Here is a 21809-nt window from a genome sequence, read left to right as displayed (position 1 = left end):
CCTCGGCGTTTGGTTCTCGATCACCCGCTACGAACGTGTCACTGCGTCAGCGTTTGTGGTGATAGTATTGTTTGAGCACGGTGCTCACAGCGCCTCATAGAGAGGGTTTGTGTGGCTGCAGGCTTTAGTGACGTAACACACTAGTGTGCCTTTTGGGCATTTTTTTGTTTATTTGGCGTTTCTCTGAAGTGCTGCGTCTGTCGGGCCGTGTACAGCAGTAATGCATGGCCAGCCGTTTCCATTAGCTGTCAAGAAACTGCTTGATAGTCAGGGTGTTGCCGGTTTGAATCTGGGGTGGGACACAGCTGCCTCAATTAGACTAAAATGACATATATTTCTGTAACAAATGTGCAGCTGTGCTGTATAGACTGTAAAAATCTTAAGTGCATGGTGTAGTCTCTTGAATGCAACTGATAAGGTTTCGTTATGGGATATGGTCTTGGCATTCTGACGTCTGGGCCGTCCTGTGATCAGGCTCCTGTGTCCTCATTGGGATGTGTGTGCTGTGCTTCTCTCAAGCTACTGCTCGGGCTCTCCTGGTGTTCTGTGCTGTTTCTCTTTACGAGCTGTCGACGTGTCACTCAGTGCTGTGGACTTGCAGAGACTGTAAATGGGTTGTGTTGGAGAGCTGTGCAGCGAATGGCACGCGTGTCATTTTACAGAACCAGTGCAGTTTTACGGGTCGATTCTGAGCAGCCGTGTCCAGATGTGTTTTGCCAGGATGCCACTGCACATCTACGCAAATGCGTGTACACAGACACACACACACACACACACACACACACAGACGTGTACACACACACACTCACACACACACACACACACACACACACACACACACACACTCACACACACGAACATGCGCACACATACTCAGTCTCTGTCCGTCCCGTAGGCACAGACACACACGCCCTCGCAGACAGGATCTGTCTACTGTTTAGTTTTCCTCAAGGTTGTAGCGTATCTACCGCCGTCTGTCGTCCAGATCGTTGGCCTTTAACCCCATCCTGGTGTTTGGCCCAAGCCGAGGTTCGACCGCCCCTGAAAACGCGTTGGCGGGTTACCTGCGCCCCGCCGGACCTTGGAGGGGGATGTTCTTACCCCCCTGCGCTTGGGGCCGCGGGGGCATTCGGCCTCGGGCCCGGCTCAGAGAGGACAGACAGCCTGGCCCTCAGGTTACTGAGAGAAAACAAACACAGACGTCTGAAGTGGAGTTCTCCTGTTTCACTGATACCGCCGGCTGCAGGAGCTGAATGGGCCCGGCGGGGCGGGGGGGGGGCGGGGTGGGGGTGGGGGGCGTGGGGGGGGGTCGACAGAGCTGCCGGACTTGTTGAGTCTGGCATGGCTGGTCTCCTAGACTGACCCTCCCCCAGGGCGTGTTGTGGGTCTTAGCCCCCCCGCCCCCCTCCCCTTTCTTCACAGGCTAGTTAACGTTGTCATTTCCTCCTCCCAGTCGCCCTGAGAAAGCTCCGCATTCTCAGTGTCCGTCTGGCGAGCTCCCGGAGCCGCTGGCTTTGTTGTCTGTCCCCGCGGAGAGCGCTCGTAAAAAAAAACCACCCCTTTCCCGTCCGCCAAACCGCTGTCCTCTGCTCCCCTCCCCTGCTCTCCGGCCCGCAGAAGAAGTACCGCGCGGCCAAGGAAGCCTATGAGGCCCTCCTGCAGACGGAAAACCTTCCCTCTCCGGTCAAGGCGACGACCCTGCAGCAGCTGGGTAAGCCCACCGGCCGTCTCCTTCCCTCACAGCGCCACGTGTGTGTGTGTGTGTGTGTGTGTGTGTGGGGTGTGCCGTGCTGGGTGAACCTGGACCCCCACACGCTCACAGCGCATTTACTGAACTGCACTGTCTAAATGTCCTTAAAGTCATAAAAGGGTACTTCTTAAAAAAAAATTTGATAGTGTTTGCCTGTTATAGACTGGGGCGTATTTAAATAAAGGAAGTGTATATTTTGGCGTTCGAAAAAGCCTTTTGCTTGAAGGAGTGCACTGTGAGTGTTATCTGTCTCGGTGATGATTTCATGATTGTTTGGGACTGCTGTTTCTTTGTCTGCATTATTATGTTTATGTGAGTTCTGTGTGGTTTTTACAGTCCTTCGGCGTTCTCGGTGAGGTCGGGTTTTTATTTTAGAGGGTCAGTCTAATAAAGGAGTGAAGTGAGGTTTTGTCGGTGGCCGTGCTGTGGAAGCCCCTGGGTTCTGTTCCTGTTCCCGTGCGTTCCCTCCTCTGCTTTTCCCAAAAATCCCGAGCCCGTGCTGCTCCAGCCTCTGCTCCTCATGACCGTGGGGCGTGCACGCACACACACCGCTGTCCCCGGCACCCCCCAGCCGTCCCCAGCACCCCCCGGCCCTCCTCTTAAAACACCCTGGGCTCGTTTCAGGGCCTCTCTGGGCAGACTGTCACTCGGCCATAAAACCATTTCCATTCTGTGCCGAATTGCTGGTGTTGGTGCGGTTGCCATGGTGAACTTCTCCTGGGCGGCCTGCAACAGGTGTCAGGAGAAGAAGCTGTGTGTGTGTGTGCGTGTGTGTGTGTGTGTGTGTGTGTGTCTGTCTGCCTGCCTGCCTGCCTGCCTGCCTGTGTGTGTGTCTGGGTCTTCTGTGTGCGTTTGTGCGTTTGTTTGTTTGTGTCTGTGTGTGCCTGTGTCTGTGTGTTTTTGTGTGTGTGTGTGTGTGTGTGCCTGTGTGTATGCCTGCGTGTGTGTGTCTGTGTGTCTGGGTCTTGTGTGTATGTTTGCGTGTTTGTGTCTGTGACTGTGTGTGTGTGTGTGTGTGTGTGCGCGCGCCTGTGTGTATGCCTGCGTGTGTTTGTCTGTGTCTGTGTGTCTGGGTCTTGTGTGTATGTTTGCGTGTGTGTTTGTGTCTGTGTGAGAGTGTGTGTGTGTCTGAGAGAGAGAGAGAGAGAGTGAGTATGTGCATGTGTACATGTCTGTACATGTGGCTGTGGGTCTGTAGCTGTAGAGCAGGGGGGTTGTTTCTGCCGTCTCCGGCTCCTGACAGCTGTTTTGGCGCCTGAATTCTGACGGTGGGGAAGGGGTTTGGGCAGATTGGGCTGGGACGGGACCTTTGAAGAGCCCTTCCCCCACCCTGCGTTCCCCCCTCGCTGCAGGGCTGCAGACCGGCCATTTGCTCTGTTTATGGGAGGCTCTTACTCCTCTGAGCCCCGCTAGCGCTCGAGCACGCCGCCGCGAGCTACGCTGTTTCAGTTTCACCCTCCACGCCGTGGACACGCCAAATTATTTACCCGCTAGTGTGCTCTAGCTGGGCCACAGCAGCAGTAGCCAGTGCGCTTTAACTGAGTCAGATTCACTGCCAGCCCCAGTGCGCTTTAACTGAGTCAGATTCACCTCCAGCCCCAGTGTGCTTTAACTGAGTCAGATTCACCCCCAGCCCCAGTGCGCTTTAACTGAGTCAGATTCACCCCCAGCCCCAGTGCGCTTTAACTGAGTCAGATTCACTGCCTGCCCCAGTGCGCTTTAACTGAGTCAGATTCACCCCCAGCCCCAGTGCGCTTTAACTGAGTCAGATTCACCCCCAGCCCCAGTGTGCTTTAACTGAGTCAGATTCACCTCCAGCCCCAGTGTGCTTTAACTGAGTCAGATTCACTGCCTGCCCCAGTGCGCTTTAACTGAGTCAGATTCACCACCAGCCCCAGTGTGCTTTAACTGAGTCAGATTCACCTCCAGCCCCAGTGTGCTTTAACTGAGTCAGATTCACCTCCAGCCCCAGTGTACTTTAACTGAGTCAGATTCACTGCCAGCCCCAGTGCGCTTTAACTGAGTCAGATTCACTGCCAGCCCCAGTGCGCTTTAACTGAGTCAGATTCACCTCCAGCCCCAGTGTGCTTTAACTGAGTCAGATTCACTGCCAGCCCCAGTGCGCTTTAACTGAGTCAGATTCACCCCCAGCCCCAGTGCGCTTTAACTGAGTCAGATTCACTGCCAGCCCCAGTGCGCTTTAACTGAGTCAGATTCACCCCCAGCCCCAGTGTGCTTTAACTGAGTCAGATTCACTGCCAGCCCCAGTGCGCTTTAACTGAGTCAGATTCACTGCCAGCCCCAGTGCGCTTTAACTGAGTCAGATTCACTGCCTGCCCCAGTGTGCTTTAACTGAGTCAGATTCACTGCCAGCCCCAGTGCGCTTTAACTGAGTCAGATTCACTGCCTCCCCCAGTGTGCTTTAACTGAGTCAGATTCACCACCAGCCCCAGTGTGCTTTAACTGAGTCAGATTCACCTCCAGCCCCAGTGCGCTTTAACTGAGTCAGATTCACTGCCTGCCCCAGTGCGCTTTAACTGAGTCAGATTCACCCCCAGCCCCAGTGCGCTTTAACTGAGTCAGATTCACCCCCAGCCCCAGTGTGCTTTAACTGAGTCAGATTCACCTCCAGCCCCAGTGTGCTTTAACTGAGTCAGATTCACTGCCTGCCCCAGTGCGCTTTAACTGAGTCAGATTCACCACCAGCCCCAGTGTGCTTTAACTGAGTCAGATTCACCTCCAGCCCCAGTGTGCTTTAACTGAGTCAGATTCACCTCCAGCCCCAGTGTACTTTAACTGAGTCAGATTCACTGCCAGCCCCAGTGCGCTTTAACTGAGTCAGATTCACTGCCAGCCCCAGTGCGCTTAACTGAGTCAGATTCACCTCCAGCCCCAGTGTGCTTTAACTGAGTCAGATTCACTGCCAGCCCCAGTGCGCTTTAACTGAGTCAGATTCACCCCCAGCCCCAGTGCGCTTAACTGAGTCAGATTCACTGCCAGCCCCAGTGCGCTTTAACTGAGTCAGATTCACCCCCAGCCCCAGTGTGCTTTACTGAGTCAGATTCACTGCCAGCCCCAGTGCGCTTTAACTGAGTCAGATTCACTGCCAGCCCCAGTGCGCTTTAACTGAGTCAGATTCACTGCCTGCCCCAGTGTGCTTTAACTGAGTCAGATTCACGGCCAGCCCCAGTGCGCTTTAACTGAGTCAGATTCACTGCCTCCCCCAGTGTGCTTTACTGAGTCAGATTCACCACCAGCCCCAGTGCGCTTTAACTGAGTCAGATTCACCTCCAGCCCCAGTGCGCTTTAACTGAGTCAGATTCACTGCCTGCCCCAGTGTGCTTTAACTGAGTCAGATTCACTGCCAGCCCCAGTGCGCTTTAACTGAGTCAGATTCACCTCCAGCCCCAGTGTGCTTTAACTGAGTCAGATTCACCCCCAGCCCCAGTGCGCTTTAACTGAGTCAGATTCACCCCCAGCCCCAGTGTGCTTTAACTGAGTCAGATTCACTGCCTGCCCCAGTGTGCTTTAACTGAGTCAGATTCACTGCCAGCCCCAGTGTGCTTTAACTGAGTCAGATTCACTGCCTGCCCCAGTGTGCTTTAACTGAGTCAGATTCACTGCCTGCCCCAGTGTGCTTTACTGAGTCAGATTCACTGCCTGCCCCAGTGCGCTTTAACTGAGTCAGATTCCACTGCCTGCCCCAGTGGTGCTTTAACTGAGTCAGATTCACCACCAGCCCCAGTGTGCTTTAACTGAGTCAGATTCACCTCCAGCCCCAGTGCGCTTTAACTGAGTCAGATTCACTGCCTGCCCCAGTGCGCTTTAACTGAGTCAGATTCACCCCCAGCCCCAGTGCGCTTTAACTGAGTCAGATTCACCCCCAGCCCCAGTGCTGCTTTAACTGAGTCAGATTCACCTCCAGCCCCAGTGTGCTTTAACTGAGTCAGATTCACTGCCTGCCCCAGTGCGCTTTAACTGAGTCAGATTCACCTCCAGCCCCAGTGTGCTTAACTGAGTCAGATTCACCTGCCTGCCCCAGTGTGCTTTAACTGAGTCAGATTCACCTCCAGCCCCAGTGTACTTTAACTGAGTCAGATTCACTGCCTGCCCCAGTGCGCTTTAACTGAGTCAGATTCACCTGCCAGCCCCAGTGCGCTTTAACTGAGTCAGATTCACCTGCCAGCCCCAGTGTGCTTTAACTGAGTCAGATTCACTGCCAGCCCCAGTGCGCTTTAACTGAGTCAGATTCACCTCCAGCCCCAGTGCGCTTTAACTGAGTCAGATTCACTGCCAGCCCCAGTGCGCTTTAACTGAGTCAGATTCACTGCCAGCCCCAGTGTGCTTTAACTGAGTCAGATTCACTGCCAGCCCCAGTGCGCTTTAACTGAGTCAGATTCACTGCCAGCCCCAGTGCGCTTTAACTGAGTCAGATTCACTGCCAGCCCCAGTGTGCTTTAACTGAGTCAGATTCACTGCCAGCCCCAGTGCGCTTTAACTGAGTCAGATTCACTGCCTCCCCCAGTGTGCTTTAACTGAGTCAGATTCACCACCAGCCCCAGTGCGCTTTAACTGAGTCAGATTCACCTCCAGCCCCAGTGCGCTTTAACTGAGTCAGATTCACTGCCTGCCCCAGTGTGCTTTAACTGAGTCAGATTCACTGCCAGCCCCAGTGCGCTTTAACTGAGTCAGATTCACCTCCAGCCCCAGTGCGCTTTAACTGAGTCAGATTCACCCCCAGCCCCAGTGCGCTTTAACTGAGTCAGATTCACCCCCAGCCCCAGTGTGCTTTAACTGAGTCAGATTCACTGCCTGCCCCAGTGTGCTTTAACTGAGTCAGATTCACTGCCAGCCCCAGTGTGCTTTAACTGAGTCAGATTCACTGCCTGCCCCAGTGTGCTTTAACTGAGTCAGATTCACTGCCTGCCCCAGTGTGCTTTAACTGAGTCAGATTCACTGCCTGCCCCAGTGCGCTTTAACTGAGTCAGATTCACTGCCTGCCCCAGTGCGCTTTAACTGAGTCAGATTCACCCCCAGCCCCAGTGCGCTTTAACTGAGTCAGATTCACCTCCAGCCCCAGTGTGCTTTAACTGAGTCAGATTCACCCCCAGCCCCAGTGCGCTTTAACTGAGTCAGATTCACCCCCAGCCCCAGTGCGCTTTAACTGAGTCAGATTCACTGCCTGCCCCAGTGCGCTTTAACTGAGTCAGATTCACCTCCAGCCCCAGTGCGCTTTAACTGAGTCAGATTCACCTCCAGCCCCAGTGTGCTTTAACTGAGTCAGATTCACTGCCAGCCCCAGTGCGCTTTAACTGAGTCAGATTCACTGCCTGCCCCAGTGCGCTTTAACTGAGTCAGATTCACTGCCAGCCCCAGTGCGCTTTAACTGAGTCAGATTCACTGCCTGCCCCAGTGCGCTTTAACTGAGTCAGATTCACCCCCAGCCCCAGTGCGCTTTAACTGAGTCAGATTCACTGCAGCCCCAGTGCTCTTTAACTGAGTCAGATTCACCCCCAGCCCAGTGCGCTTTAACTGAGTCAGATTCACCCCCAGCCCCAGTGCGCTTTAACTGAGTCAGATTCACCACCAGCCCCAGTGCGCTTTAACTGAGTCAGATTCACCTCCAGCCCCAGTGCACTTTAACTGAGTCAGATTCACGCCCAGCCCCAGTGCGCTTAACTGAGTCAGATTCACTGCCAGCCCCAGTGCGCTTTAACTGAGTCAGATTCACTGCCTGCCCCAGTGTGGCTTTAACTGAGTCAGATTCACCTCCAGCCCCAGTGCGCTTTAACTGAGTCAGATTCACCCCCAGCCCCAGTGTGCTTTAACTGAGTCAGATTCACCCCCAGCCCCAGTGTGCTTTAACTGAGTCAGATTCACCTCCAGCCCCAGTGCGCTTTAACTGAGTCAGATTCACTGCCTGCCCCAGTGCGCTTTAACTGAGTCAGATTCACCTCCAGCCCCAGTGCGCTTTAACTGAGTCAGATTCACTGCCTGCCCCAGTGTGCTTTAACTGAGTCAGATTCACCTCCAGCCCCAGTGTACTTTAACTGAGTCAGATTCACTGCCTGCCCCAGTGCGCTTTAACTGAGTCAGATTCACCTCCAGCCCCAGTGCGCTTTAACTGAGTCAGATTCACTGCCAGCCCCAGTGTGCTTTAACTGAGTCAGATTCACTGCCAGCCCCAGTGTGCTTTAACTGAGTCAGATTCACCTCCAGCCCCAGTGCGCTTTAACTGAGTCAGATTCACTGCCAGCCCCAGTGCGCTTTAACTGAGTCAGATTCACTGCCAGCCCCAGTGTGCTTTAACTGAGTCAGATTCACTGCCTGCCCCAGTGCGCTTTAACTGAGTCAGATTCACTGCCTGCCCCAGTGCGCTTTAACTGAGTCAGATTCACCTCCAGCCCCAGTGCGCTTTAACTGAGTCAGATTCACCGCCAGCCCCAGTGTGCTTTAACTGAGTCAGATTCACTGCCTGCCCCAGTGCGCTTTAACTGAGTCAGATTCACTGCCTGCCCCAGTGCGCTTTAACTGAGTCAGATTCACCTCCAGCCCCAGTGCGCTTTAACTGAGTCAGATTCACTGCCTGCCCCAGTGTGCTTTAACTGAGTCAGATTCACTGCCAGCCCCAGTGCGCTTTAACTGAGTCAGATTCACCTCCAGCCCCAGTGCGCTTTAACTGAGTCAGATTCACCCCCAGCCCCAGTGCGCTTTAACTGAGTCAGATTCACCCCCAGCCCCAGTGTGCTTTAACTGAGTCAGATTCACTGCCTGCCCCAGTGTGCTTTAACTGAGTCAGATTCACTGCCAGCCCCAGTGTGCTTTAACTGAGTCAGATTCACTGCCTGCCCCAGTGTGCTTTAACTGAGTCAGATTCACTGCCTGCCCCAGTGTGCTTTAACTGAGTCAGATTCACTGCCTGCCCCAGTGCGCTTTAACTGAGTCAGATTCACTGCCTGCCCCAGTGCGCTTTAACTGAGTCAGATTCACCCCCAGCCCCAGTGCGCTTTAACTGAGTCAGATTCACCTCCAGCCCCAGTGTGCTTTAACTGAGTCAGATTCACCCCCAGCCCCAGTGCGCTTTAACTGAGTCAGATTCACCCCCAGCCCCCAGTGCGCTTTAACTGAGTCAGATTCACTGCCTGCCCCAGTGCGCTTTAACTGAGTCAGATTCACCTCCAGCCCCAGTGCGCTTTAACTGAGTCAGATTCACCTCCAGCCCCAGTGTGCTTTAACTGAGTCAGATTCACTGCCAGCCCCAGTGCGCTTTAACTGAGTCAGATTCACTGCCTGCCCCAGTGCGCTTTAACTGAGTCAGATTCACTGCCAGCCCCAGTGCGCTTTAACTGAGTCAGATTCACTGCCTGCCCCAGTGCGCTTTAACTGAGTCAGATTCACCCCCAGCCCCAGTGCGCTTTAACTGAGTCAGATTCACTGCCAGCCCCAGTGCGCTTTAACTGAGTCAGATTCACCCCCAGCCCCAGTGCGCTTTAACTGAGTCAGATTCACTGCCTCCCCCAGTGTGCTTTAACTGAGTCAGATTCACCTCCAGCCTCAGTGCGCTTTAACTGAGTCAGATTCACTGCCTGCCCCAGTGCTCTTTAACTGAGTCAGATTCACCCCCAGCCCCAGTGCGCTTTAACTGAGTCAGATTCACCCCCAGCCCCAGTGCGCTTTAACTGAGTCAGATTCACCACCAGCCCCAGTGCGCTTTAACTGAGTCAGATTCACCTCCAGCCCCAGTGCACTTTAACTGAGTCAGATTCACCCCCAGCCCCAGTGCGCTTTAACTGAGTCAGATTCACTGCCAGCCCCAGTGCGCTTTAACTGAGTCAGATTCACTGCCTGCCCCAGTGTGCTTTAACTGAGTCAGATTCACCTCCAGCCCCAGTGCGCTTTAACTGAGTCAGATTCACCCCCAGCCCCAGTGTGCTTTAACTGAGTCAGATTCACCCCCAGCCCCAGTGTGCTTTAACTGAGTCAGATTCACCTCCAGCCCCAGTGCGCTTTAACTGAGTCAGATTCACTGCCTGCCCCAGTGCGCTTTAACTGAGTCAGATTCACCTCCAGCCCCAGTGCGCTTTAACTGAGTCAGATTCACTGCCTGCCCCAGTGTGCTTTAACTGAGTCAGATTCACCTCCAGCCCCAGTGTACTTTAACTGAGTCAGATTCACTGCCTGCCCCAGTGCGCTTTAACTGAGTCAGATTCACCTCCAGCCCCAGTGCGCTTTAACTGAGTCAGATTCACTGCCAGCCCCAGTGTGCTTTAACTGAGTCAGATTCACTGCCAGCCCCAGTGTGCTTTAACTGAGTCAGATTCACCTCCAGCCCCAGTGCGCTTTAACTGAGTCAGATTCACTGCCAGCCCCAGTGCGCTTTAACTGAGTCAGATTCACTGCCAGCCCCAGTGTGCTTTAACTGAGTCAGATTCACTGCCTGCCCCAGTGCGCTTTAACTGAGTCAGATTCACTGCCTGCCCCAGTGCGCTTTAACTGAGTCAGATTCACCTCCAGCCCCAGTGCGCTTTAACTGAGTCAGATTCACCGCCAGCCCCAGTGTGCTTTAACTGAGTCAGATTCACTGCCTGCCCCAGTGCGCTTTAACTGAGTCAGATTCACTGCCTGCCCCAGTGCGCTTTAACTGAGTCAGATTCACTGCCAGCCCCAGTGTGCTTTAACTGAGTCAGATTCACTGCCAGCCCCAGTGTGCTTTAACTGAGTCAGATTCACTGCCAGCCCCAGTGTGCTTTAACTGAGTCAGATTCACTGCCTGCCCCAGTGTGCTTTAACTGAGTCAGATTCACCTCCAGCCCCAGTGTGCTTTAACTGAGTCAGATTCACTGCCTGCCCCAGTGCGCTTTAATCAGGGACAGTGGGGGAAGACGGTTGAGAGAAGATTTGTGAAGAAATGTGTGCATTTTTAAACCCCGCCCACATGCTGCCTTCCCCTTTAGGCTGGATGCATCACACGGTGGAGCAGCTGGGAGATAAAGCCAACAAGGACAGCTATGCTATCCAGTGTCTGCAGCAGTCTCTAGAGGCAGACCCCAACTCTGGCCAGTCTTGGTACTTTCTTGGCAGGTAAGTTTTTTTTTTTTTTTTAAAAAGAAAAAGAAGAAAGAAACTGTGTGTCTCTGTGTTCTTCTGGAAGTACTACTGCGTTTAAAAAATGGGGTAAGGTCTCCCAATTGTGGCACGCTAGAGAGTGTGTGACACTGTGTTGTTTACTGTAGGATACAAGCCTGTGCTGGTGTGTGCGGTGTGGGCACGTGTGTCTGAATGTGTGGGGCACAGGTCTGCCTGTGTGCTGGGCTCTGGGGCCAGGACGAGTGCTTCAGTAAAGGCTGCCTGAATGATTCAGGAACTGCTCACTGTGTGCGGAAGGACCAGTGCGTTTGGATGTCATGAAACGTTAGCTCAGTGCAGTCCTGCTTATTTTGCCTTGGATTTGGTGGCGCGTAGCTAAAACCTGACTGGTGCCTGCAGACCCCTCGTAAAGACAGCGCTGGGCCTGTCCCGCTGCGGTTTCGGGCCGCCCAGTCTGGGGTGGGGTCTTTAGCACCCCTGCTGCTGCTCGTTTGAAAAAGGGCTCATTCTGTGGTGAGCTCAGAAGCGATAGTGGCTGGCGAGGGAACTGAGTAATTAGAGGGTTTGCTGCAAGTTCTCCTTTTTGTGCACTGTCCCACAGTGTCTCCTTTCAGAATGATTTGACCCGAGAACCTTGTAGTGCTTTCAGTTGTGTACACTTAACCTCGGTTTCAGAGTTTTTTTTAATTGTGTTTGTTTGTACTGTGTTGTAATACGGAGAACATCCTTATAATGGGGGAGGTTAGCAAAGATACTTACACGCTGATTTTCTGCTGTAGTCGATGCCTGTGTCTAGTAGATCCTTCAGCTCATCATACTGTAACAGACCTAGTTTGACCATGATGTTTTTTTTTTCTATCTGACTGTATCATTTGCCTTTTTGGGCTTTTAGCAGTGTTCTTATCCAGAGCGACTTGCACAGAATGCATTCTTTTTTCTCCCCCTGCATCGCTGCCCATAGTGCTAAGCCAGCGAGTGTTAGTGTTCTGGTCAAGCCCTTGGTTCCGGATGTCATTATTGGAAGTACTGCGCACTGATGGGTGTGAATATGGTTTCAGGAATTTGTGTGTATGAAACTCTGTTTATATTATCAAGGTTATTTGTTTTGTTGGTGTTATGTAACTGCAGGAGAGCGGAGGTGCTTGTGTGTGTAATATTTGTTGATGTTGTGCTCATTCCTGTCCTTCCTCCTGCAGGTGCTACTCCAGTATTGGGCGGGTCCAGGATGCCTTCATTTCCTACAGGCAGTCTATTGATAAATCCGAGGCCAGTGCAGACACCTGGTGCTCTATAGGGTGAGTGGCCTTCTGCTCTCTGTCCGTTCCTCATCGCCATCTTTCTTTCTGCTCTCTTCTTTTACTGCGCTCTCTCCTTTTTTTCTTTTTTTTTTTTTACTGTCCCCAATTTTGATTGAAAGTTCTCTCTGAACATTTCGGTCTTTTATTCTCTCCCCCAGTTTTTGATTCAGCAAAGCTCTACGCTAACAGTTTTTTTTTTTTCCCCAAAGAGCACCTTGTGCTTCTAAGTTGAGAAAATTTCAGAGCACTCTAATGTATCCCAATTAGCCGACGTGCTCCTGGATTATTTCCCCCGGTCCTGCCACGCACCGGTGTTCAGGGGCTAGTGCTCCCGAAATGCGAGCGCGGTAGAGGCCCGTTCAGGGGGCTCTCCGAATCGTTGGGTCCTTTGTTCTCCCGCGGTGTTGGGTCCGTCAGCAGGGCAGGCGCCGGCGTGTGGCAGTAGCGCTGCTCTCACCGGCGGTGACGTGTTAATGAGACGCGCTGGCGGCCGAACCCTGAGGGAGTCTGCCTGAACGCGTGTTACCGCTGGGAGGAGGAGCGGGCCTCTGCGCGTCTGTGTACAGGTGATGGCGGGGTGCTTGGGTTCAGCCGGTCGCTGAAGGACCGCCCACTCGATGCCCGCTCTCTGCCCATTCGATGCCCGCTCTCTGCCCACCACTCGATGCCCGCTCGCTCCCGAGCCACACAGGAGGAGTTTGCTCCTCTCCTCAGGAGTACAGAGCGGATGCCATGGCACAGCATGGCAGTGTGTTTACTCTGCAGCTTTACTCCCTCCTGTGTGCCGAATCGGCTCCTTTTGTCACCGAGGTGTTTTCAGGGCGCAGATAAACGTGCTGTAAATCTTCGGCCTGGCACCGGGGAAGCGGGTAGTGCTGCTGCTGCTGCTGCTGTCAGTCACCCCCCCCCCCCCCCCCCCCCCCCCGACCCCAGGCGAATCTGCGCATCTCTGTACTGCTGCAGCGCAGGAGCATGCTTCTGCGCAGCTGAGACCTCACTGTAGCGTGGCAGTTTTGAGGAAGTGGTTGACGAGGAGAACCTAAACGGGCCCCACGGTAGACGCCTCTCTAAGGGCCCTGGCCTGTCATTTATGCGCCTTTTCCTGGCCTGTTTTGTAAAATGTCATTTTTAAATGCACTCGTATTAAAGGCTAGTGTTTCCTCTTCTGTGCCCACCCCCTGAAACTCCTGTGTCTTTCATTATCCATTTAACTCTCTCTCTGTCTCTCGCTCCCTACCTCCCTCTTTCCCTCCCTATACCTTCCTCTCTCCCTTGTTCACTCCCTCCCTCTCTCCCCTCCATCTCTCCCTCTGTCTCTTCCTCTCTCTCCCCCTCCCTTCTTCTCATCTTCCCTCCCCCCTCTCTCTCCCTCTCCCTTCTCCCTTCCTCCCTCTGTCCCTCTCCCCCCCCTCGCTCGCTCTCGCTCTCCCCCCCCCCCCCCTCCCTCCCGTCTCTCCCCTCTCCCTCCCCCCCCCCAGTGTGCTGTACCAGCAGCAGAGCCAGCCCATGGACGCCCTGCAGGCGTACATCTGCGCGGTGCAGCTGGACCACGGGCACTCGGCGGCCTGGATGGACCTGGGCACGCTGTACGAGTCCTGCAACCAGCCTCAGGACGCCATCAAGTGCTACATCAACGCCACCCGCAGCAAGTCCTGCGCCAACACGTCCGCCCTCACCACGCGCATTAAATGCCTGCAGGTACCCGTCCGCGCCGCGCGTCTCACCTCTGAGTCACCGCCCACTTTGGGTCGGCCTTGTCTACGGCGGGGCGGGAGCCTGTGTGCCATTCTGCAGTGTGCCATCAGTGCTCCTGAGTGTATTCACCCACTGAGAAGGCTGCGTTCGTCCACGCCGAATCTGTTCATTCCTGCATTTACTTTCCTGCCCGTCTCGTTTGAAGCCAAAGTAATTGAGCTGGATGGCTTTTGTGTTTAATGTGTATGAGTGGAGAGGGCATTATCACCTGTAGCATGTAAACATATTTTCACACCATTAAGACCACCAGCCTATTTCCCCACTGAGTTGTTTGACCTTTTTTTTGTTATAATTTTTTACCATTTCATTCATTTATAAATATGTAATGATGAAGCCTCTTCGTCTCTTGTTAATGTTAAGTGCAGTGTCTCACCTGTGTAGTTGGAAGACACGGTTGTAGTAGAACACTGGAGTTCGTATATCCTCGTAGGTCAGCATTGAATGTGTTCTTACGCAATTTCTCCTAGGCTCAGTTGTGTAACCTTCAACAAGGTAGTCTACCGAGTAAAAGTAAAATGCTTCCTAGTATTGAGGAGGCGTGGAGCCTACCAATCCCAGCAGAGCTCACGTCCAGACAGGGAGGCCTGAACGCAGCACACCAGGTGAGAGGAGCTAGCCTGTCCTGTAGACCCCCCCCCCCACCCCCACCCCCCTCTGCCGCCAACTTCGCTAAACACTTACACCAGTGACGCCTTCTAAAAAACTTTTCCCCTGGCCTTCCTTGTGCAAGGAAAAACAAAAAAGTGCTAATATCACCGGCCTTGGATCCTAGATAAAACATCCTTTCACACAAGCTGACATTTCCTTTTTAGATTTAGTTTTAATAAGGGGTGTTTTTAAAAAAACACCAGAAATTGTGCGTACGTGTATGCGCTTTGTCAATGCAGCCTAGCTTAATTTGTGCTACGGTGATTGCGATGCTTGACATTTTTTTTTTCTCCTTTTACAACTGGAGAAAGAATTAGATACAGCTTTTTAAAAAAATAAATTGAATGAATGCTCACTGAAAGTAATGTTTAGTGAATGTGGCTCATTTCTGTTATTTCTTCTTTTTTTTTTTTTTTACCTTATTAACAATATTGATTAAATTGCACACAAAAATCTTAATTAAAAAATGAACTAATTACACGTAGACACACAATTTGTATGGCTGTGTTTGAGATTCAGGAGTGTTTGCTATGACTTCTGTGGATTCTAAGACCAAGGCTGCTTAAAGTTGGCCGTGTTAGTTTAGACATCATTTAGCGGTTTGTTCAAATGTATTTTTATTAATAGTGCAGTACGATGTAGCCTTTAGCATTGGAGAGGTTGATTGTTTTTACCGTGGCAACAACCATCACATGCATCAGTTTCCAAATAATGTAATTCTCACTCATCCATTCTGTCAACATGCAGCAAACTGCTAACTGTTGCTAACTGTGGGTGGATAACTTATTTAAATTGTCTACAGGTAACACTGACGTGTGACGGTATATTCCTGCTTACTTAAATGTTTCTGGTGCAGTTGACTGTTTATCACCTGTCCTTTATTGACTGTTGGAGGTTGACCGATTGTCAGCGGTCTGTGGAAGGTTCTGGAAGTGTCAGTATTTCAGCGACATTAACCTGGTCATAAATTCTCTGGCCGCCAATGACTCCATCTTTGTTTTCTTGGGCAGCCGTTTGACGTTAAGAGCTTCTCAGCGAGAAAATGCTTTAATGGCAAACGGTGGCAAGACAGAATTTGTTTGTTCATTTTTTTTATTATTATTTTTTTAATTTCTCATCCTTCATGCCAAGAAAAACACATTGGCTGATTAATAGTGCCGAAAGATTCTGTGCCAGAATCGGAGAGTTTATGACTCAGGAACTGTCCTTGAAAATCAGAAAATCAGTCTCTTGATTAGGAGGAAATGGGTTATTTTTTGTCCAGCAGGAAAATATTTATTTAATTATTTTTGAGATGATGTACATTGGGAAGTAAGAAATCTAGGGAAAAACAAGTCTAGAATTAAAGTTTTCATACAAACTTACTAAATGTCATTTTTAAAAAGTGCTGTTGAACTATGTCATGCGCTGACTTTGGAGAATACCCTCCTTTTTGATCTGGACAACACCTGTAAGGAAAGCATGTACATTTGATATACCGGCTTTTATAATTCTTGTGATTCTGATCAGTGTTATCTCTGCACCTGTTGCTGTTGTGATTCTTGCCTGTTAATTGGTTCGCAGTGATGGAGGCTCATACAGAGACGTGTGTGTGAGCGTGTGTCTGACTCTGCTGTAGCGGCTGTGGGCCTGCGGTTGCCCCTGTGTGAGGGTGCTCTGGCACCGCCCCCCCACCCCACCCACCCCCCAGGCACTCAGAGTGTGAATGTGGTGTCGGCAGGAGGGAGGCTGTGTTATGTAACACTGTAATGGTCTCCCCTGCTCTGTGTAGATGGCAGGCCTGTACTGCTCATTGGAGTGATGATGAGGGAGGAGGAAGGCCGGTGTAACAGTGTACAGTGTAATGCTGTAATGGTATCACTGACGCTGTAATGGTGATTGTGCTCTGTGTTGATGGCAGGCCTGTAGTTCAGAGTGATGATGAGGGAGGAGGAAGGCCGGTGTAACAGTGTACAGTGTAATGCTGTAATGGTATCACTGACGCTGTAATGGTGATTGTGCTCTGTGTTGCTGGCAGGCCTGTAGTTCAGAGTGATGATGAGGGAGGAGGAAGGCCGGTGTTACAGTGTACAGTGTAATGCTGTAACGGTATCACTGACGCTGTAATGGTGATTGTGCTCTGTGTTGCTGGCAGGCCTGTAATGCTCATCAGAGTGATGATGAGGGAGGAGGAAGGCCGGTGTTACAGTGTACAGTGTAATGCTGTAACGGTATCTCTGACGCTGTAATGGTGATTGTGCTCTGTGTTGCTGGCAGGCCTGTAGTTCAGAGTGATGATGAGGGAGGAGGAAGGCCGGTGTTACAGTGTACAGTGTAATGCTGTAACGGTATCTCTGACGCTGTAATGGTGATTGTGCTCTGTGTTGCTGGCAGGCCTGTAATTCAGAGTGATGATGAGGGAGGAGGAAGGTCGGTGGTACAGTGTAATGCTGTAATGGTATCTCTGACGCTGTAATGGTGATTGTGCTCTGTGTTGCTGGCAGGCCTGTAAAGCTCATCAGAGTAATGATGGCGGCTTGCGGCCCCCTCAGGCGACGGCGCAGTCGTTGCCTCAGCACGTGGGCCCCTCGACCCAAACCGAGGACCAGTCCAGCCCCGCCAAGAGGAAGAGGACGTCCAGCCCAGCCAAGGTACGAGGGTTGGGTTTCCCGAAACCCGGTACCGCTATGGCACCAGTTCCCATACAGCCGGTACCGACCGGACCGAACGACAACACGGGTTTCAGTGCCTCATTTCAGTGCCCCACGTCTTCACTAGCTTAACTTCACACTCGCTCTGTCAACCTTTGGCAAGCTGTGTCAAAATGGCAAAGCGAAATGGTATAAATTATAATTACAAACTGTCGTTGGATTTCCTTGCCTTATGAAGACGTTCTTTAATGTTGTCGTGTTCTCTTTATTTAAAAGCAGGTGATTGGTTCAGGCACCATGTAGGTGCTAGTTGTGCCCCAGTAGCTGGCTGTTTATTCATCATCCCCTTTATATTTTTTACTTTTAGTCGCAGAACTCTCTGGATTCCTGGGTGAGCAGTCCTGTCCAGCAGCAGGCCCCTAGCTGGTACCTAACGCCGCAGAAGCTGCAGGTGCGTTGGGTCGGGGGCGAGCCGCCGTCGGCTCTGCTGCGCCGCGCGTTGAGCGCGGTCGATGGCGGTAAGCTCGCGGTCTCCGTCTCTTGACTGGCGTTCCTCTGCGTCTGCGCAGTTCCTGGAGCAGTTGCGGGCGAACAGGACGAGCCTGAAGCCGACGCAGCTGCAGGTCCTGGAGCAGCTGGAAGGCCAGTACGCCCTCATGCAGCAGCATCAGCAGCAGGTGCGTGGCCCTCTGGGTCGCCTCTTCTGCCCCTTTTCTCCCCCGTTTAAAATGCCTCATCAGCGCTGCAGCGCTCATGGCAACCTCCTCTGTCAGTTTGGGAGTGCTAAAGAAGTGAATGAACGCTATGTAAATAAATGGCTTGTGTATAAAAGACTGTGAGTTGTGGAAGGTGTTCTGGATGAGAGTTTGCTGAAGGCCCAACTCTGCACACCTCGTTCAACAGCTAGTTGTTGGGCTGTTAATTAGTAGAGTCAGGTGTGCCAAAGTAGGGTTGAAATAAAAACAACCCACAGGTTGATTTGCAGGAACAGGGTTGGGCAGCACTGAGCTGAATGGAAGTGTAAATGCTGCACAAATAGCTGGTATGTAAGAGAAGTGAGAAGTCAGTTAGGATGAGAGAGTCTGCTAACTACCTAAAGTGTGATACAGTAGCGGTAACCTTGACGCAGGTCAAAGAAACGTGTAGCGCGTTGAGCTCGAGAGCTGTCTGCTTTGTGTGGCAAACTGATGAAGATGACCGGACCCTCCTCTTCCTCCCCCTGACCAGATGAGACACAACGCGGCCGGACAGGCCCGACCCACCGTGCCCAACGGCCCCACCGCCAACTCTTCGCCGCCCGCCGCTCAGACCCCCAACGCCGCCCCGCCCCCCTCAGCCCGCTCCCCCTGCACCGGCCCGCCCGTGGCCAACGGACCTTTCCTGGCAAGCCCCGCCCCCTGTAGCACAGCAGGAACGCTGGGTAACGCGGACACTGTTTCTGTAGGCAATAATCACACGACAGGAATGGGGAGCAACGGAAATGTGCCTTACCTGCAGCTAAACGCACTACCTCACAACTGCACAACCCCGAGCAGCGCGGAGGAGCCGTGGAAACACCAACACGTCAACTCCACTCAGGTACGTTATCCCCATGGTTACCAACACCTTAACTCCACTCAGGTACGTTATCCCCATGGTTACCAACACCTTAACTCCACTCAGGTACGTTATCCCCATGGTTACCAACACCTTAACTCCACTCAGGTACGTTATCCCCATGGTTACCAACACCTTAACTCCACTCAGGTACTTTATCCCCATGGTTACCAACACCTTAACTCCACTCAGGTACGTTATCCCCATGGTTACCAACACCTTAACTCCACTCAGGTACGTTATCCCCATGGTTACCAACACCAACACGTTAACTCCACTCAGGTACTTTATCCCCATGGTTACCAACACCTTAACTCCACTCAGGTACGTTATCCCCATGGTTACCAACACCTTAACTCCACTCAGGTACGTTATCCCCATGGTTACCAACACCTTAACTCCACTCAGGTACTTTATCCCCATGGTTACCAACACCTTAACTCCACTCAGGTACTTTATCCCCATGGTTACCAACACCAACACGTTAACTCCACTCAGGTACTTTCAAATCCCCATGGTTACCAACACCTTAACTCCACTCAGATACTTTAAATCCCCATGGTTACCAACATCAACACCTTAACTCCACTCAGATACTTTCAAATCCCCATGGTTACCAACACCTTAACTCCACTCAGATACTTTAAATCCCCATGGTTACCAACATCAACACCTTAACTCCACTCAGATACTTTCAAATCCCCATGGTTACCAACACCTTAACTCCACTCAGGTACCAGAGCAACCACCCCCTTCTCCCACAGTTACTCATTCAGACAAACAAATAAAAAAAACATTTCTGACATGGATACTGTGCATGTTGTTGTGAAATATAGACCCTATATTTATTTACTTAAGCGCTTCAAGGTGAATATCTTGCACAAGTTAATGTGAGGATAATCGCCTGAAACCTAAAAAAAATGAGTCTTTTCTGAGATGTGGATGGATTTTCAGAGATTTTGCTCAATGTGGCGCTCTGTTAACTTTTTTCCCAATGAGCATATGTGCTGCTAAGTTCAGAAATTTAGGAGCGCACAAATGCTTCCCAGTTAGTAGATGTGCTCCTAAATCATTTTTTCCAGCTGGCACTCACCAGTTTTCAGGGGCAGATGCTCTTAAAATGGGAGCACTGCTGAATGTAGCTACGCAGAAGTGATAGTACTGACAGAAGTGAATGTTTGAATTCTTCTGAAGGCATTTTAGACTTGGATGCCCCCCCTCACCATCAGTGTAATTCTGAATGCAGCCATGCCTGCATTCATCTGACTGACCTGTTGTACCTGTCTGTTGATCGATTAGTGGGTCATGAACCCCCTGCTGGTCAGAATCAATATTGCGGTTGGAATAGCGTGTGGTTAAGATCTCTGTTAGTGAGACATTTGCCTGAGTCGTGGTGACTGACGTCCGGGAATACTGACCCCCCTCCTTCCTTTTCTCTGTGGTTCCAGGGCCTTCACAAAGGTCCCGGTTCGCATTCGGCAGGTCCCAATGGCGAACGGCCTTTCTCTTCCGCTGGCACGCCCCAGCACTTCCAGGCGGCTGGCCCCGGCGTTCAGAATCAGGTTGGACATTCCGGGCCGGCCGGTGGGCCGGCGGCGCCGGGCGCGGCTCTCAATCACCGCCCCTCCCCCCCCCCACTCTGCTACCTCAGGCGGACAGCAAGGCATTACCTTAACCAAAGAGAGCAAGCCATCAGGAAACGGCGACAGGCATTCCGGGGAGACGCCCAACAGCACTGCCACCGCGGAGGGACTCCCTAATCACGTCCATCAGGCGGCGGCGGGGGCGGGGCCGGCCGACGCCCCGCCCGACCCCGGCCGCGCGGAACCCGAGTCACCAGGTGTACTTAGTCCAGACAATCCTCCTCCGCTCTCTGCCTTGTTGACGGGAAAAGCCAGTAGCGGCGGGGCGGCGGGACCCTGCGGAAAAGTCAACAACGTCCACCCGGCCCTCCACGGCGCCCCCGGGGCCCCCGGGAGCTCGGCGGCGTCCTCGCCGGCCTCGGCCATGTCCACCGCCACCCCGTCCCCAAAGTCCACGGAGCACGCTCCAGCCAACAGCGCCGCCAGCCTTAACAGCCCCTCCGCGTCCCGGCCCACGGTGAACGGCAAGGGCCCGGAGGACTCCCGCAGCCCCGCGAAGGTGGACCCGCCCGCAGTCAGCCGCAAGCCTGCCCTGCCCCTCACGCCCTCCTCCTCCGTCTCCATCTACCCCAGCTCCAGCGACGTGCTCAAAGCCTGCAGGTGAGCCCTCCGCCCGGTCTCAGCGTCGCCCTCTTCAGGCAGAGGAAGGCAGCGCGGGGTCGACATAGGTGACTTCCGATCCACAGCGCTCCTGGTTCAGCGTTGCCTGTAGGGCAGCGTTTCCCCAACCCCGTTCTACCGTCTACTGTTCTGTAGCTTTTCATTTCACACGCCCCATTCCACCAATTAGCAGCTCAACGAGATCTCCTGCTGTCGAATGAGGTGTGCTTTTGTTAGCGCTGGAGTGAAAACCTTTGCGACAGTAGACCTGCAGGAACAGGGTTCGGTAACTGCTGGTGTGGAGGATGTTGATGCACAAGCCCTTACTCACTGCCTCTAGTTTTGGCCATTGTTGTTATTTGTTTAGAGAGATCACTGTTAATGATGGTCAGATGAATGCAGTGCTGTTGGTTTAGTGTTGTGTGTGTTTTATAAGTGCCGCGGATGCTGATGCCATTCTTGGCTCTCTGCATGTTGTTTTGGTCACTGTGGTAGCGACGTCACTTTCAGTGATTGTCCAATGGATGCGATGTTGGAATCTTGGCCTGTAGCTTACGAAAGGGGCTTTTAAAGGTGTTGAGTGTTGCTGGTTCAGCCTATAGATTTTGACTGTATACTTTCCAGCCCAAAGCTTCTGTCCTAGAATTAAAGCTTCCTTTCCTACACTTAAATAGGTTATTTAAGAATATTACGCTTACTATGTAAATCCAGTCAACTGCTTAGAACCTGATGGCTATGATGTCACATCACTGAAAATGGGGCCAGTGCAGCTGATTTCAGTTCTGTTCTGTAAACGGAACTG

At 52.3% G+C, this 21809-nt stretch overlaps 1 protein-coding gene across 1 annotated transcript in view; it reads left to right on the top strand.

Annotated features, from left to right (window-relative positions):
- The window catches only part of kdm6a (lysine (K)-specific demethylase 6A), an 87286-nt gene that overhangs the window by 52316 nt on the left and 13161 nt on the right, over nucleotides 1-21809 (top strand). The window contains 11 exon segments of the mRNA XM_035392554.1: nucleotides 1618-1711; nucleotides 10705-10831; nucleotides 12034-12132; nucleotides 13614-13833; nucleotides 14358-14492; nucleotides 17022-17168; nucleotides 17536-17619; nucleotides 17738-17845; nucleotides 18396-18746; nucleotides 20213-20398; nucleotides 20400-21007. Coding sequence (XP_035248445.1) covers nucleotides 1618-1711; nucleotides 10705-10831; nucleotides 12034-12132; nucleotides 13614-13833; nucleotides 14358-14492; nucleotides 17022-17168; nucleotides 17536-17619; nucleotides 17738-17845; nucleotides 18396-18746; nucleotides 20213-20398; nucleotides 20400-21007 — 2159 coding nt within the window.

This window comes from Anguilla anguilla, chromosome 15, assembly GCF_013347855.1.
Source record: "Anguilla anguilla isolate fAngAng1 chromosome 15, fAngAng1.pri, whole genome shotgun sequence".
NCBI lineage: Eukaryota > Metazoa > Chordata > Actinopteri > Anguilliformes > Anguillidae > Anguilla > Anguilla anguilla.
This window is presented reverse-complemented; position numbering and strand designations above follow the sequence as displayed.